Source organism: Dama dama, chromosome 26 (assembly GCF_033118175.1).
Source record: "Dama dama isolate Ldn47 chromosome 26, ASM3311817v1, whole genome shotgun sequence".
In the NCBI taxonomy this organism is placed as follows: Eukaryota; Metazoa; Chordata; class Mammalia; order Artiodactyla; family Cervidae; genus Dama; species Dama dama.
The window spans coordinates 34,193,198-34,210,969 of record NC_083706.1 but is presented as its reverse complement, the minus strand read 5'-3'; the positions used below and the strand labels follow the sequence as shown (position 1 = coordinate 34,210,969).

The following is a 17,772-nucleotide window of genomic DNA, read 5'->3' as shown; positions in this document are numbered from 1 at the left end:
TATACTTTCCATCTCATATGTTTGATATATAGACATACTGCAAATATGTAAAAATGGCAATCTACTCCAGTATTCTTGCCTAGGAAATCCCATGGACAAAGTCTGAGCCTGGTGGGTGATAGTCCATGGGGTTGCAAAGAGTCGGACAGGACTTAGCAACTGAGCATACACTGTAAATATATGCATATGTGCCTATACCATAACTCTGCCCTAAGATACACTGAGCAATAAAACCCTTTAGTCAATCTTTTCGTAAGGTCAATGCCTTATCCACAACTGTGATACTTTTCCTGATTCACAAAATAATTTTAAGTGTTCATTAACTTGCTATTAAATATCCTTTCTTTGGCACACAAATAGGAAGGAAGGTTAAAAAAAAGGAAGCTAATTTGCTGAACACAGATTTTGTGTTAGGCACAGTAATCAATCTTCATACTTTTTTCCTCTTTAATAATTGAAACAACTATGAAAAGTATGACTAATTTCATTTTGAAAGAGGAAAAACCTAGAGAGGGAAAAGGTGAGTAACAGTAGAGTTTGTGGTTTAACAAGGAGTAGAAAGTAGTAACTAATACTATGTGATTCCCAAGTGCACTTTATTTTCACTTTGTCCTTCTGTAAGGATGACTGTGTTGGAGGCTCTAGGTCAGTGTTTAAACTTACTAGTATATTCGAGCAGTATTTATCGAAGGCAAATACATCTAAGTATGTAGCTGGTTTTGCTTATTTTGTTCTACAATGGAAATACTGAACATTCCCCAAAGGTAATAAAATATTTAAAACAATGTTCCATGAAATTTTACTTACAAAACTAATGCAAATTGGTCTATTAATGCCATCACATAGACTATGAGGCAATGAAAAGTCAGGCAGGGTAAAATTTAGAGAATGATGATACAAAAGAGATCAGCATTAAAACAACCATGCTCATCAATATGCTTAAAGACAAAAATGTTTGTGGTATTTATAGATGATATGAAGTTGAAAGTTTTAAAACAGAAGGGAAGAGAAAAATAGGAGGGAAAAGACTAGTCACACACCTACAGTGGTCAAAATAGAAAACTTCATAGTTTCTATTTGACAAAAATATCAAAACAGAAAACAACTTAAATGTTCAATTCATGCAAAATAATCTAAATGGTTTGGGTAAACAGAAGCTGAAAATCTGGAAGTCAATGAAGTAATGGTGAATAACAGAAACAGTAGAAATCAAGGCTCAAAGACAACTTCTATTAAACATTTTGAAATATATAGTTTACTACCATAGATTACTCGTAGGCTGAGATAAAAGTAAGTTTAAAAACAATTTTTGGAAAAAAATTTTATTAAAGTTAAGCTTTATTTAAATTACGGTTTTAAGTGCCCTTCTGTTTGGAAGTAAAGGTGATTCTCTGTCAACAAAACAGAGTAGCTGTCTGCAACTTTAAACAATTTATCTACTGACACTGACTTATTCTTGGAGACTAGTTTTGTCAGTGGCAACCCACTCCAGTGTTCTTGCCTGGAGAATCCCGTGGACAGAGTAGCCTGGTGGGCTGCTGTCCGTGGGGTGGCACAGAGTCGGACACGACCGAAATGACTCAGCAGCAGCAGCAGCAGATTTGTCAGATCTTTTTTTCCATGAAAACAAGGTATATAGTACTAATTTATTCAAAGACAGTAGATATCGCTTCTGTGGTTTATTTTTAGACATGTTTGTAATATTAAAAAAAAACAAAACCTGGAACCCCCTCCTTTCACTTGTCTGTAAATCCACTGCTACTGAGATTCTGTGCCTCAAAGCCGGCTCCTTCATCAATAATACCCATACTGAGGGTAATGAGTCAATAGAAAAATGGATCTTGTGATCACAGTAGGAGTCTGACTGACACTCCTATAAATAAGACCCACTCACTTCAGTGCTATTCTTCAATAGCAGTGAAAAGGAAAGAAAGGGAGGGGAAGAAAAAGAAAAGGGAAACACACATGAAAGTACAGACACTATGCGGAGGTTTGGTGGTGGTGGTACAAGTTGCCTCTGACTCTTGCAACCCCGTGGACTTAGCTCACCAGGCTCCTCTGTCCACAGGATTTCCTACACTGGAGTGGGTTGCCATTTCCTTCTCCACGGGATATTCCCAACCCAGGAATGGAACGTGGGTCTCCAGCGTGGCGGACAGATTCTTTACACTGAGCCACGGGGGAAGCCCATAGACTCTATACTTATTAATAATATAAAGTAAATAGTAGTCAATCACACATAAATATTGTCATTTTTTTAAAAAAATTAAAATACAGCTAGTATTAAAATTTCAATGAACACAATTTTGTAAAGCAAATATCTTTCAATTTAAAAAATATATAAATTAAAAAAACTTCAGTGAAAAGGATTTAATTTTTTTTGTGGGTTCGAGTGGAATTTAAAGACTACTTCATGCTTTAGGGCCGTCATTATGAGGCAAAAATAAGATAAGAGGAGCAGTTGTTATTTATGAAAGGAAGAGTTCAAACCTGTTAAGCTTCAACTTCCTACCTGTGCTGTGAGGCACTTCTGCTGGGGTATTAGCTGGAGCGTGGGCACCGGGGGGAATCTGGATTCCAGTATAGCCGCTCGATGGCATGGTGCTTGGGTCATACGTTGAAGACGACGGCTGAAGTGGTTGAGTGGGCAGAGAGGTGGCTCCAGCATCTTCATTTTCCTCAACATCTACTGCATGATGTACATGAAATGTTAAACAAGGTCCAGACAGTTTTGATTTATGATTTTGTCTTTTTTTTTTTAAAACGGTACTGTAAAAGTGATATGGTTTTGGTAGAAACTATACTTTGAATTTTGATCTTTTCCCAGGCAGTGGGAGCCACAGCTCCCAGTCAGCCACGAGATCACAAAGGTAAACAACTGATACACTCACAACCATTCTCTTTTTCACTTTCAGTATATAGTCAATAAATTACATGAGATACTCAACACTGTATTACAAAACAGACTTTGTCCTAGATGATTATGCCCAGCTGTAGGTTAACCTGGGCTGGGCTAAGCCATGATGTTTAGTAAGGTAGGTTATAGAACGCATTTTCAAATCATAGTTATTTCCAGTTTATGATGGGTTTATCAAGATATAACCCCACTGTAATTCGAGGAACTCTGTATTTTGAAAGAAAAATGCCAAATATTCTTTTGATATACAAACATGACAGACCTTCAAGTGCAATTTTATTTAATGCAGTTGATAAGCAGCTTCTCTTAAAATAACTGTTCTAGTTTTTTCCTTTTCTTACAATATTTAGTTGTCTCTGGCAATATGAATAACATTTCTTTAAATTAATACTTTCCAACTCTGTAAAATCTATGCATATATTTTTCTTAAAAGTAAATTCTTTAAACTCAGTCTTAAAATTTATGAAAAAAAAAAAAAAGGACTTTTCAGCAAAACTACCACATTTATGCTTTCCCTGAGAGCTCTATTTTCTGACAGCTGCCTTTTACTCAAGATTTATTGTTTACTAGCTATTAAATGATTACCTGTGTGTGTCATTCAACAAATTAATCAACAAAAACAAAGGAATGAAGTTTCACATTGAGCTGTCTATGTAGAAAGGAGTAATATGAGTAAGCCACTTTGGGAATTTTACTAAGTGAACTTGTAGATGTTATATATACTAAAATAATTTTTTCCCATATTAGAGAACTCTAACACAAACATCCTGGGAAGGAAAAAAAACAAACAACTTTTTAAAGACACTGGAGAGTAAACAAAGGACAGTTAGAAAGTTTAGGATGGACATGCACACTCTGCTATATTTGAAATGGATAACTAACAAGGACCTACTGTATAGCACAGGGAACTCTGCTCAATGTTATGTGGCAGCCAAGATGGGAGGGGAGCACGGGGGAGAAGGGATACATATATATGTATGGCTGAATCTCTTCCTTGTTCACATGAAACTGTCACAACACTGTTAATCAGCCCCACCCCAATACAAAATAAAATGTTATCAAAAAAAAAAAAAAAAAAAGTTGGTAGAAATTAGAATGAAGATGAGCCTTGACAGAAGAAATCTCACCAGGGAAGGTTTGCTTTCATGTTGCTTTTCACCTGAGGGCACCCAAAAGTCTATGCAAAAAAAGGAGTTGCAGAGAAGTGAGCCTTGCAATGTTTGTATGAACCTGAACTAAATACCTATATGGCCCTTGAATTACGCAGGCAGACTCAGGGAAGGGTCTAAGGAGCCCTGAAGAAAGCAACAGCCTTAAAGCTGGAAGAAAAGAGGGGCAGTTTAGGCAAGTTAACTGTCTGCTAGAACAAGAATCAAGACTTTGCAAAGGAAGATAATTGAATGCAGAGGAGCTACAAAGGTTATCAATACAAAAATTAGAGATATGGGGGGAGGAGACAGGAAGAAAATGTGACCAGAGGCAGGTGAAAAAGAGACATAAGAAAAGACCCTGATGTGACCCAGCTATTGAAATTAGTGGAAAATAACTTTAATGCAAATACTATAAGTAAGTTCAAGGCCATGGAGAAAAATGTAGTCATAAGGAATAAAAGAAGAAAAACTCAAAATTACCTTCATTAGTTTTTATTGCTGAAGTATAGGTTAATGTTGACCATTTAAAAAGAATACCATTTTGCAGATACTGAAACCAAGTGGATGTGGAAACTCAAGAGTTTGAATGTTAACAGATTCCCCTTCAGCTAAGCCTAAATTTTTTCTAGAATGCTTTTTTGTATCAATTGTATGACTCCTTCTGTACTTTTAGACAATATGGTAATATAGTACTGCTTTCAAAAATAAGAATATTTTTTTTCCCCTCTTCCTCTAAACTAACAAAAGTATAGTATTTATTTTTTGGCTGCACTGCACAGCATGTACAATCTTAGTTCCCCAACCAGGGATTGAACACATGTCCCCTGCATTGGAAGCTCAGTGGAAGCTTCTACTGGACCACCAGGGAAGTTCCTAGTACCTATTATTTTTTACTAGCTTTACTAGACTTGCAGAACAACAGAAAATTAGACTTTTATTAAACATAGTATCTTTTATACCTAGCATATCTTGTAAAATTTAGTAATACAAGGAATACAATGCTACATTGAAAAAAAGAAAAGTCAGTTTTAAAGAAAAGTTTTTGAATACATATTCAGATTTCATGACATCCTCTTTTAGACCCATAAGCCATTTCTAAGCAGACACTGTTAGATGTTATGACATTAACACCTAATTATGACACCAGGCTACATTTTAAATTATTTAATAGGTTGAAAAGTATATAGTGAAAATATTCTCTTTTATATTTTAAAGGATTATTAGTATTCTATAGCTAGCAATTTTCTACTATCCAGAAGCTCTATAAAATGGAATGAAAATAATGAATAAATAAAAACTACAGGCTCAATTTAAGCTAATTTTGGGAAATTAAAACAAAAATTATATAGTATATATTTAATAATCTAATAATCTATAATTTAATATTATAGAGGACCTAAAATAACCATTTCAGAACAAAAGAGACTATGATAATGATCAAAATGTAACACTTCCTACTTTTAAGAGAAAACGTTAAAATTTTTAGGATGAGAGAAGTCATTGATACTCAGAGTACCTGAAAAACAAAATTGATCATTAGGTATTTCAATGTGTCTAGAATGATACCTCTGAAATACTACTGAAAAGTATAATGATATGTTTAAAACAACAAAAATATTTTCATTTTCAATGTATATTTAAGAATTGAGGCATAAATCAAATGTCTGAAATTATGAATATTACATGTATTTTTACATTTACTACATGTATGTTTATGCACTTTACTTAAAATAACAGAAGTGCCTCTGCTTCAGTTTCTAACCTAATGCGATTAGTAAAAGTGAAGAAAGGCTGGTTCCATCTTTGCTTTTAATTCTTAAGCAATCCATTTTCCTTGGGTTATCCAATATTTTACTTTAGCTTCACTTCTTCCTTTTAAACTGACAACTCCAAAATACCACTTTTAGCCTAGACCCTTCTTCTGAAATCTTGGGTAGAATATCTAATTGTCCTTGAACTTCTTCAAGGAGTAATCACATTGACATTTCACCAGAAACCAAACTGCTGGACCTTGATCTTGGATCTTCCAACCTCCATAACTGTGAGAAAATAAACACCTTTTGTTTCAGCCGTCCAGTCTATGGTACGTTGCTGCGGCAGCCCTAGCAGATTAAGCCAACAGGAGACAGAAGGAGGAAATGAAGCCGGTAAAGTAGGTCGGTGCCATATCACGGTGAGTCTTGCTTATTAGGCTAAGGATCTCAGATCTTTTCTTTTGGACAACTGTAAATGACTAGTCGTTCTGTACACAGCAGTACTGACATATAACATTCTGACTATGGACAGCATTAAAGCAGGGAGAAAAGTATGCAAAACATTCAAAAATATTAAACGAAAAAGTGAGAAATAAAGTTGTGGCAATAAACTTTAAAAAATCCAATTTCACTGTTGTGATGTAAATAAGCCCAAAACTTAATCACGCTTTAGAACAGTCAACTTTAAACATTTACTAACAACTTAGTATTACAGTGTTCATGCTGCAGTGTTAGTAAAAAGAGCCCAGGACTTAGGTAAGAACTCCAGTTCTGGTTCCCTTCTCTGCGGGTCTATGAAATTAGGACAGCTAAACCTGAAACCTCAGTTTCCTCTTCTGCAAACAAGAATAACATCAACTGTCAAAGATTTCTGAGGGTGTGCTATATATAAAAGACTATCTAAAGATTAAACAAGTGTTTTTCAGAAATAGCAAAAAATTCACTTGAAATGCTGTATGAAAGCTTGCATCTCTAGAACAGCTGCGAGAGTTTACATGTGGTAGCTACATGTACAACCACAGTGCTGCTTTTTTAAACTGAATGGTATTATAAAATTCTAAACAGACCTCTTAAGTGAATGCATAAATAAGCCAACCACCCAGATGCATCAATAGAACAGTGTGTATATTACCAACTGTGTTAAGAAAGTGAGGATATATATTCCTATTTACTAGTAATTTATAAAAATAACTTCTATAAAGATATACAAAATACTAAAAAAATACTTACTTCTTTTGGTTTCAGTAGAATCTGGGATGATAAAGAGTATGGTGGAAATGAGAAATTCACTTAATATTTTTTACATACTCTATTACAAATTTTGTGAAAGTATTACCTACCCCCCTTTCCCCTCCAAAACTCACCTTATTAAAAAATAAGTTTTCAGTTTTCTCTATGGTTTGGAAACATTTTATAGACTACAAAAGGACTGCCTGTCCCATGTAGCAATGAAATCTGATCAGATGCAGGAGAAAACCAAGCCATTCTGTTGTTGACACAAACAGATATTAGAGCAGTTTTGCCTTAATTTTTCACTTGTCCCTAAGGTTATAATTTTACACCTGATTTTGGACCTGATGAAGGAAATAAAATGGTTTCCAAAAATTCTGAATAATAATATATTGAACAATTATGATTCCACTAAATCATTTTACTTACATAAATACATACCATTATCTTCTTCAATCCCAACAGGCCCTGCTTGAGGAGTCTCTCCATTCTTTAAACAATTATGAATATATGTTGCCTTCCACCTTGCATACTTTCTGTGTTTCACATTCTAAAGGAAATATTTTTATGTCAATGTTAGACTGCAGTAAAGAAGTCAAATAAAACTATACATTATGATGACCTATATCATACTTCTAGATAAAACCTAGTTTTGCATGGTACAGCTCTGGAATATTCTGGCAATCTCCCCACCTCATCACTGGATTCTACCAACTGCCTAGGGCATGACAAACTTCGTGAAAAGCCATCTTCCTCAAGACACATAACTAGTTCTCTCTTAAGGTTTCATGTTTCAGAAAAGGACTACAATGGAACTATGGGAGTGTCCCTCCAGCGAAACTTGCAACTCTTAATGCATAGGAGATAGGTCAAATGTAATTTAAAATTAAATATAAAAGAAAACAACAATTTTCACTAAAGAGGGAAAAATTGATCTGTACAAATCTACAAAAACAAAAACTAAGATGCTATAGTGGCCAAAGCAAACACATGAACAACTGACTGACAGCTAGGCAAACTTTACCTTTTAACTTGTGTTATTTAACAGCTCTAAATATCATTTACCTCAATTCTAAAAAGGGGGAAATAATACATCATAGGGTCGCTGGAAAGAGAACTGGAAAATCAGTGAAAAACCTGCTAGTTACCTCTTCTTTCTTAAGACTTCTTCTATATTCACTGATCAGTGGTATTGCTATCACCTGGGAGCCTGTTAGAAATGCACTCTTCAAGTCCAACTGAGACCCTCTGAACCAAAATCTGTACTTTATCAAGACATTCCTCCCTCCCCCAGGTGATTTGCATGTACAGGAAAGCTGGAGAGGACACATGACTTTGTCATGTTGAAAACAGATGTAATTAGTCTGTTGTAAAGATCCATTAAGTCATCAGTAACTGCAAGTACTGCATACAGTTCAGATACTCAGTTGAGTATTCTGTAATGTGAGATTCTCTACATACTGCTATGGATAAGTGCTTCTCTGTAGCTAAAACGGTAAAGAATCTGCCTGTGATGCAGGAGACCCAGGTTCGATCCCTGGGTTGGAAAGATCCCCTGTAGAAGGGAATGGCAACCCACTCTAGTATCCTTGCCTGGAGTTTTCCATGGAAAGAGGAACCTGGCGGGCTACAGTCTGGGGGGTCAGAAAGAGTCAAACATGACTGAGTGACACTGCTCTGCCCTACAGACTAGTGGTATTTGTCTGTGTGCTCGGTCGCTCAGTCAGAACACTCTTTGTGACCCCGTGGGCTGCAGTCGGCCAGGACCCTCTGCCCATGGGATTTCCAGCAGGAATACTGGAGTGGGTTGCTATTTCCTACTACAGGGGATCTTCCTGGCCAGGGATCAAGTCTATCTGGCGTCTCCTGCATTGGCAGGTGAATTCTTTACTACTGTGCCACTTGGGAAGCTCTAGGTAAGTAGTATATAAAAACCTAAAAAAAAGTAACCCTCCAAATGACTCAATTTGCATATTTAATTTTTCTTCTCTTAAAAATTCTCTCATATATTCAATTCTTTAAAAAGTTCCATACTTTGATTCTCGTTTTCTTCCAGGTACAATTATATTTTGCTCTACTTCACAAAGAAGCTTTTCAGCAGCATCCATATTTAAAGTCTTCAGTTCTTTATCATTCAATTCACTCCATGTGGATCTTTCCTGTTCTGTTCTCCTTCTTGTCACTCGCAAGGTCCGAGAACCTGAATGTGCCCAAGTCTTTTAATGGCAGGGAGCCCACACGTGGCAGTCTCTACCTTACTTAATTTTAAGTAGTCAGTTCGACTGAGGAATTGCTCTTGCTAATGTCACCAACAGCCTATTTCACATGCTAGTAAACCCAACCAACACTTTCAGGCATCATCTTACCAAACTTGTCAGCAGCATATTAAACATGAGACCATCCAAGCTTTGTGAAATATTCTGTTTCTAGTTTTTATGACACTATATTCTGGTTTCCCAAACATCTCTTCTGGCTGCTAATCCTTTATCAGATCTCCAAATAATTCTAAACACCCTGTCCAAGCAGAGGCTGTAATTTGGTGGGCTAAATCAATGCTGACTCATACAATTTTAAGTATGAATTATATTTTCCACATAATTCAATACTAGAAAAGGCACAGAAACTCCAAATTCTTAACTTCTTGTTTAAAAAATGGAAGGTCTAATAACATCAGGGCCATATTTATTTCGTACTAATTATCTTAGTAGAGGCAGCCCCTTTCAGAAGATGCACATAAATTCAGATTTATCTATTCTCTCTATAACACCACTCCCCTCCCCCACCTTCCTCTCTAATTCACATACCCTTAACAGTTGTCATTTATTATCTCACAGTGGGCAGTCTTCATCCATTGTATTTCCTGCGAATTCTGCAAGCCTCAGGACTCCTGTCTTACAGCTTATTTTCTTACCTCTCCATACTCATTCTCATGGTTTTAAATACTACCTTTATCTTTATTCCTAGATTTATGTATCTAGCTAGAATTTGCTTCTGACAAATATCCAGTGACTACACCTGGATGTCTCAAGTACAACTCAAATTAATTTGTCCCCAACTGTTCTCTTGACACCCTCCTCCCCGCTGCCCCCGCCTCACTCCTTCCTCCACAGAATTTCATTCTCCCAAGTCAGAAGTCGTTGGGAATCAAGTTTTGTACCTTTCTCTCACCCTGTGTCTCTCTACTGACTCCCTCACATAATTTATCAGGACCCCACTTGATTATGCTTCTGATAACTTTCTAGAACTTCTGTTCAGTTCAGTTCAGTCGCTCAGTCGTGTCCGACTCTTTGCGACCCCATGAATCACAGCACGCCAGGCCTCCCTGTCCATCACCAACTCCTGGAGCTTACTCAAACTCATGTCCATCAAGTCAGTGATGCCGTCCAGCCATCTCATCCTCTGTCGTCCCCTTCTCCTCCTGCCCCCAATCCCTCCCAGCATCAGGGTCTTTTCCAATGAGTCAACTCTTCACATGAGGTGGCCAAAGTATTGGAGTTTTAGCTTCAGCATCAGTCCTTCCAATGAACACCCAGGACTGATCTCCTTTAGGATGGACTGGTTGGATCTCCTTGAAGTCCAAGGGACTCTCAAGAGTCTTCTCCAACACCACAGTTCAAAAGCATCAATTCTTTGGCGCTCAGCTTTCTTCACAGTCCAACTCTCATATCCACACACGACCACTGGAAAAACCACAGCCTTGACTAGACGGACCTTTGTTGGCAAAGTAATGTCTCTGCTTTTCAATATGCTGCCTAAGTTGGTCATAACTTTCCTTCCAAGGGGTAAGCGTCTTTTAATTTCACGTCTGCAATCACCATCTGCGGTGAGCTTGGAGCCCAAAAAATAAAGTCTGACACTGTTTCCACTGTTTCCCCATCTACTTCCCATGAAATGATGGGACCAGATGCCATGACCTTAGTTTTCTGAATGTTGAGCTTTAAGCCAACTTTCACTCTCCTCTTTCACTTTCATCAAGAGGCTTTTTAGTTCCTCTTCACTTTCTGCCATAAGGGTGGTGTCATCTGCATATCTGAGGTTATTGATATTTCTCCCGGCAATCTTAATTCCAGCTTGTGCTTCTTCTGTAACAGCCCCTTAATCTGTCTCCTTTCTTGTATTCTTGTCTTATCCCCACTACACCTCTATCATTCAGTCTTCAGAGCAGAATGATCTTTCAAGATATAAATCGACTCATGTCAGTCTTTTTAATGGCTTCCAGTGTACTTAAAATGCAAAACAAACTGTAACTCTAGCTACATATCCTACTCTACTTGGTTCTTGACTGTTCAATTTCCTCTAATGTTCTTATCTGTTCACTTGTCACCAACAAGCTACCCTGGCAGCTTTCCTGTTCCTAAACACATGGGTCCCACTCACTGTGTTACCTCTGCCTTTTCCCCTTTTCTCACCTAGCTAACTCTTAAGCTCATTCTTCATAGATCAGGCTGAACATCAATTCCTCTGAAATGTTCTCCTGATTTCCCCAAAATTTTCTCATATTTTAGAAAATATTACTTACCACAATTTAATTACATTTTACATGTATGTTTATGAAGGCCCCCATACCACAACAGGCATACTCTAAAATATAAGCTCTTCAAAGGTAGGGTCTATGTCTGCCTGTTGTTAATGACAAATTAAGCACTTAGTTCGGTGACTAGCATACAGTAGCTGCCCAAAAAATATAGACATCTCAGATATATGATAGCTTAAATGATTAGGATGGCAGTTATTCTGTTTAATATACAGATTTATTATTTGTGGTGGCATAGTGACTACTAGGTTTAAGATGTTCAGTTAAATTTATTATATACTTAGGTAGAATGATTTGAATTATTCAGTGTTTGACTATTTTTGACATATAGAAACAGCACTATCACCTGGTTCAACTTTTTTCCCCCTCCACTCCCATTCTTTCAGAATAAGCAATGTGTGCTAAACAAAACACTGGGTTTCCTCACTAGTTTCACTGTTTCAAAATCCTGAACAATAGGGACTGAAGCTCTGCAAAGAGTGAATTCTTCCCACACTTAAGAGTCTCTAGGTTTGCATGTTTACTTAAATTGAATATCTGTAAAATAACATTATTGAAAAACTATTACTATTAACCTATACTCCAGCAAATAAGTCAATATATTATTTCTGTTTTTAGGGAACTAATCATCTTGTTATGGATACAGAATTAAAATATAAATGAGAATTACTATAAAATAGATTAGCGAGGAAGTACTACAGATTTTCTTGCAGTAAGTAAAGCAAAGAGTTCCCCAAATGAAGGAAAAAAAATGGAATAAAGGATAACTGGTAAAGCAAATAGTACTTCAGTTTGGTCTTGCAGGATGGATATGATGTAAAAAAAATGGTGGAAAGCAATAATAAGACTATTCTATGGAGAAGTATCAGCAAGGTCAGAAAGGCAGAAACATACAAGGTGGACAGGCAATGAGGGAGAAGAAATAAATTTTGCCATGGGTATAAGATATATATTAGAAACTACTGGAGTAAGTAAGCCAAATTCAAGATAAGATTGAAATCTTGGACAAAAATGTTTAAAGTAGTCTATAGGTTATAAGTAGGGAAATCCACTAGACCATTCAGGTATGACCTAAATCAAATCCCTTACAATTATACAGTGGAAGTGTCAAATAGATTCAAGCAATTAGATTTGATAGACAGAGTGTCTGAAGAACTATGGATGGAGGTTCATGACATTGTACAGGAGGGAGTGATCAAGACCATGCCCAAGAAAAAGAAATGCAAAAAGGCAAAATGGTTGTCTGAGGAGGTCTTATAAATAGCTGAGGAAAGAAGAGAAGGAAAAGGAAAAGGAGAAAAGAAAAGATACACCCATTTGAATGCAGAGGTCCAAAGAATAGCAAGGAGAGACAAGAAAGGCTTCCTCAGTGATCAATGCAAAGAAATAGAGGAAAACAACAGAATGGGAAAGACTAGAGATCTCTTCAAGAAAATTAGAGATACCAAGGGAACATTTCAGGCAAAGACGGGCACAACAAAGGACAGAAATGGTATGGACCTAACAGAGGCAGAAGATATTAAGAAGAGCTGGCAAGAAAACACAGAAGAACTGTACAAAAAAGATCTTCACAACCCAGATAATCACGATGGTGTGATCACTCACCTAGAGCTAGACATCCAGGAATGAGAAGTGAACTTCACCTGAGGAAGCATCACTACGAACAAAGCTAGTGGAGGTGATGGAATTCCAGTGGAGCTATTTCAAATCCTAAAAGATGATGCTGTGAAAGTGCTGAACTCAATATGCCAGCAAATTTGGAAAACTCAGCAGTGGCCATGGGACTGGAAAAGGTCAGCTGTCATTCCAATCCCAAAGAAAGGCAATGCCAAAGAATGTTCAAACTACCACACAATTGCACTCATTTCAAACATTAGCAAAGTAATGCTCAAAATTCTCCAAGTCAGGCTTCCATGGTACGTGAACCATGAAATTCCAGATGTTCAAGCTGGATTTAGAAAAGGCAGAGGAACCAGAGATCAAACTGCTAACATCTGTTGGATAATAGAAAAAGCAAGAGAATACCAGAAAAACATCTACTTCTGCTTTATTGACTATGCCAAAGCCTCTGACTGTGTGGATCACAACAAACTGGAATATTCTTTAAGAGAAGGGAGTACCAGACCACCTGACCTGCCTCCTGAGAAATCTGTAAGCCGGTCAAGAAGCAACAGTTAGAACCGGACATGGAACAACAGACTGGTTCCAAATTGGGAAAGGAGTACGTCAAGGCTGTATACTGTCACCGCGATTATTTAACTTATACGCAGAGTACATCATGCAAAATGCTCCGCTGGATGAAGCACAAGCTGGAATCAAGATTGCAGGGAAAGTACCAATAACTTCAGATATTCAGACACCACCACCCTTATGGCAGAAAGCAAAGAAGAACTAAAGAGCCTCTTGATGAAACTGAAAGAGGACAGTGAAAAAGCTGCTTAAAACTCAACATTCAGAAAACTAAGATCATGGCATCTGGTCCCATCACTTCATGGCAATTAGATGGAGAAACAAAGCAAACAGTGGCTGACTTTATTTTTCTGGGCTCCAAAATCACTGCAGATGGTGACTGCAGCCATGAAATTAAAAGACGCTTACTCTTTGGAAGAAAAGCTATGATCAACCTAGACAGCATATTAAAAAGCAGAGACATTACTTTATCAACAAAGGCCCATCTAGTCAAGGCTATGGTTTTTCCAGTAGTCATGTATGCATGTGAGAGCTGGACTCTAAAGAAAGCTGAGCACTGAAAAACTGATGCTTTTGAACTGTGGTGTTGAAGAAAACTCTTTGAAAGTCCCTTGGACTGCAAGAAGATCCAACCAGTCAGTCCTCAAGGAAATTAGTCCTAATTATTCATTGGAAGGACTGATATTGAAGCTGAAACTCCAATACTTTGGCCACCTGATGTGAAGAGTTGACTCATTTGAAAAGACCCTGATGCTGGGAAAGTTGAAGGCAGGAGGAGAAGGGGATGACAGAGTATAAGGTGATTGGATGGCATCACCGACTCCTTGCACCTGAGTTTGAAAAAGCTCCGGGAGTTGGCGATGGACAGGGGAGCCTGGCGTGCTGCAGTCCATGGGGTCACAAAGAGTCTGACACGACTGAGCTACTGAACTAACTAACTATAGGTTATAAAGCACCTTCACATGTTGTCCCTTTAATTGGTCCTTCCCATAAACCATGAAATCAAGCAGGTAACATTTTATTCACACTAAGGCTCTGAGACATTAAAGCCTGACCCAATGTAAAATATAGATTAACCCAGCATTTACTGACTTCCCTGGTGCCTAGAGGGTAAAGCGCCTGCCTGCAATGCGGGAGACCTGGGTTTGATTCCTGGGTCGGGAAGATCCCCTGGAGAAGGAAATAGCAACCCACTCCAGTACCCTTGCCTGGAAAATCCCATGAATGGAGGAGCCTGGTAGGCTACAGTCCATGGGGTCGTGAAGAGTCGGACACAACTGAGCGACTTCACTTCAACCCAGCATTCAAGGCCTTTCCCTTTACGGACATGGCTTTAGTCTCATTTCCTACCCTTACCCTCACTCCAATTGGGATTCTGTCCCATTTTCAGTCTTTTTTCATGCTATTCTTCCTCTTTCATATGGTTTCCTCTTGTGTCAAAAGTCTCTTCTTTTAGGTTCATGTTCCCATATAAGACACCCTGATTCCCAGGAAGTCCACAGGTATCTGGCATTTACTCAAGTCACTTCCCATGCTAAGTGCTAGAGGTAATGAGATGGACATGTTAGCCATGTGCTTGGGAGTCCAATGTGAAAATCAGGCAATAACTCCCATCATTAAATGTGACGCCTGAATTATCTAAAGTCCATAATACTTTCTTCATGTTTTTCTCTTAGGAATCTATAATTCCATCATGAGAGAAATGAGGAAGTGGCATTACAAAAGTAAAATGATTTACCCAAGGCCACATTAGCAGTCAACTCAGCTATCTCATTTCAAGGTGCTCTGGTTAGCTACAATTAGCAAAATGCAATTTGCAATTTAGATAGGAATATATAAAATACAGGAAAATTGGCTTTTAAATAGTCAAAGGTCAGATACTTAATGTATATTTATATGGGATATATTTTGGTAAATATAGAGAATCATTTTGAAAGTAAATGAATAATTGCTTAGGAAAGTTAACTTTCTTTTGGAATCTTTTTAAAATGAGACATATTTTCTTTGGTTTAAAATAATTTAAAATTTTCTAAAGACTCAGTTAAGTAAGTCATATTGTAATGATTTTAGAAGGTTCCTTCATTCCTAATTTCACAGTATGAACAGTATAGAGATATTTAAACCATCTTGGGTTCCTTCATTAGTACGTGAGATGTAAAAAATATTAACCTGAAACGGGTTCATTTTAATAAACACAGTAAAAAAGTTCCTCCAAAGCAGATAAATACAATAGTTTAATTTATAATCCCCACTATTTCCAAGATGCCTCTAGAAACTGGTGCTTACAGTTTGAGCAGATTTTGGCAGTTGTAACGCAAAGCTAATTCACTTTTCAATTGTTTTAAAATAAAGGATGCTAAATATAAAACAATATTTGAAGAGGAGAATTTCAAGATGTCAATATTTTTGAAATCTTTTAACTCCTTTTGGCTGATTACAGACATCCTTTCTGGGAAATAGAAATTAAAAAAAAAATTTTTTTTTTCCTTTTTTTTTAAATCTTTTGTCCCTGGCCTTTAAGTTCCTGTTTTGTGACTAGGTTGATGAGTCACTGACGTCTGCAAATTTTGGCCACTGAAGTCAGCAGTGGTTAAATAAGAATTTTCACTTATTTTTAAATCACTTGCACTTGCTATACTGAAGAATGACTGGCTAGCAAACACCAATCATGCGTTACAAGAGGGGTTCTCAAATCTGGTACATATAAAAATCATATTAGGGTACAATAAAAAATAAACTCCTGGTCTAAACTATAGAAAATATGATATAAATCATTTTCCGTTAGGAAACCAAATAGCCACTTTGAAAGAGAATGCTTTATGTTATCTGTCTACAACTGTTCCTCTTGAACCCATCCTATGCAAGTTTTATCTCCAGTATGCACTGGAAATGCTTTCGTCAAGGCTGAGGATTACTCCTCTTTTGCTAAATTCAAAGCTTCAATGTCATCTTACTTGTTCCCACCAGCATGGAGAGTTGAGTACTTCGACCTCTTTACAATTCCTTTACACTTGTTTCCTGGTTATCAAAGTCTTTTGGTTTTCTTTGCCTTGTTAGGTCCTACATATGGATTTGATTCTTTCTCATCTCCAGGTGGGGAGTGCCACAGCATTCAGTTCTTGGACAAATTTTCAAAACTTTGATCTTGACTATCTCTTTCTGTTTAACGGCTTTAAATACCATGCGACAACTCTCAAATTCATATCCTCTGCTCAGACCTCTCTTCTGAACATCAGGATGTATAATTCAGTTCAGCATTTCACTTGTGTATCTGATAGCTCAAAACACCCAAAGTTCAAAACTGATTTTAGATCTTCCTCTACCAAATCTGTTCCTCCACAAGTCAATAAATGCCTTGTTGTTGTTCAGGCCCAAAACTCTGAAGTTATTTTTAAGCCCCCTTTCTCATATTCTACCAATTAATCTTTTAAATTCTGTCAGCTCTACATTCAAAATATATCCCGCGTCTAGCCACTACTCATAACGTTTTCTACTGCAAATTCTGGTCTGAGCCACCACTGCCCTCACTTTATTAATAATATACTGATAGGTCTCCCTATTTCCACCCCTGTCCATTATAATGTAATAATACTTTAAACATGGCAGTCAAATTCAATCAATTATGTCTGAACTCCACCCCTCCCCCACCTCCCTCCATTCCTTTCAGTCTCGATTCAGCTACACTGCCTTTCTTGTTATGTCTTGAACTTTAACGGGTAACTCTGCTATTCACAAATCTTGGCATTTTTTCTTGTCTCTTCCTTGAATGTCTGTATGATTCACTTCACTATCTTCTTCAGGGCTTCTTTTTCATATTGTCTTCTTAGTGAGACCTTTCCCAAATACCTTATTTAAATTGAACTTCCTATCCCCACCATGGGAGACATCCCATGATGTTTATCATCTGACACACTATACATTTTATTTATTTGCTTACTGTCTATCCTTACCAGAGGAATGTGATTCCTATGATGTCAGGGATTTAATCCACTGCTG

General features: G+C 37.2%; 1 protein-coding gene across 4 annotated transcripts in view; it reads right to left on the bottom strand.

The window, feature by feature from the left end:
• The window catches only part of VTA1 (vesicle trafficking 1), a 68,105-nt gene that overhangs the window by 12,827 nt on the left and 37,506 nt on the right, over positions 1–17,772 (bottom strand). For 2 of the 4 annotated variants that reach the window (XM_061130453.1, XM_061130456.1), the window contains 2 exons: positions 7,482–7,602; positions 2,513–2,689 (listed from right to left, as the gene is read on the bottom strand). In XM_061130453.1, the coding sequence (XP_060986436.1) occupies positions 2,513–2,689; positions 7,482–7,602 (298 nt within the window). The remainder of the gene's footprint in view (positions 1–2,512; positions 2,690–7,481; positions 7,603–17,772) is intronic. The other 2 variants (XM_061130455.1, XM_061130454.1) reach the window with 2 other exon arrangements.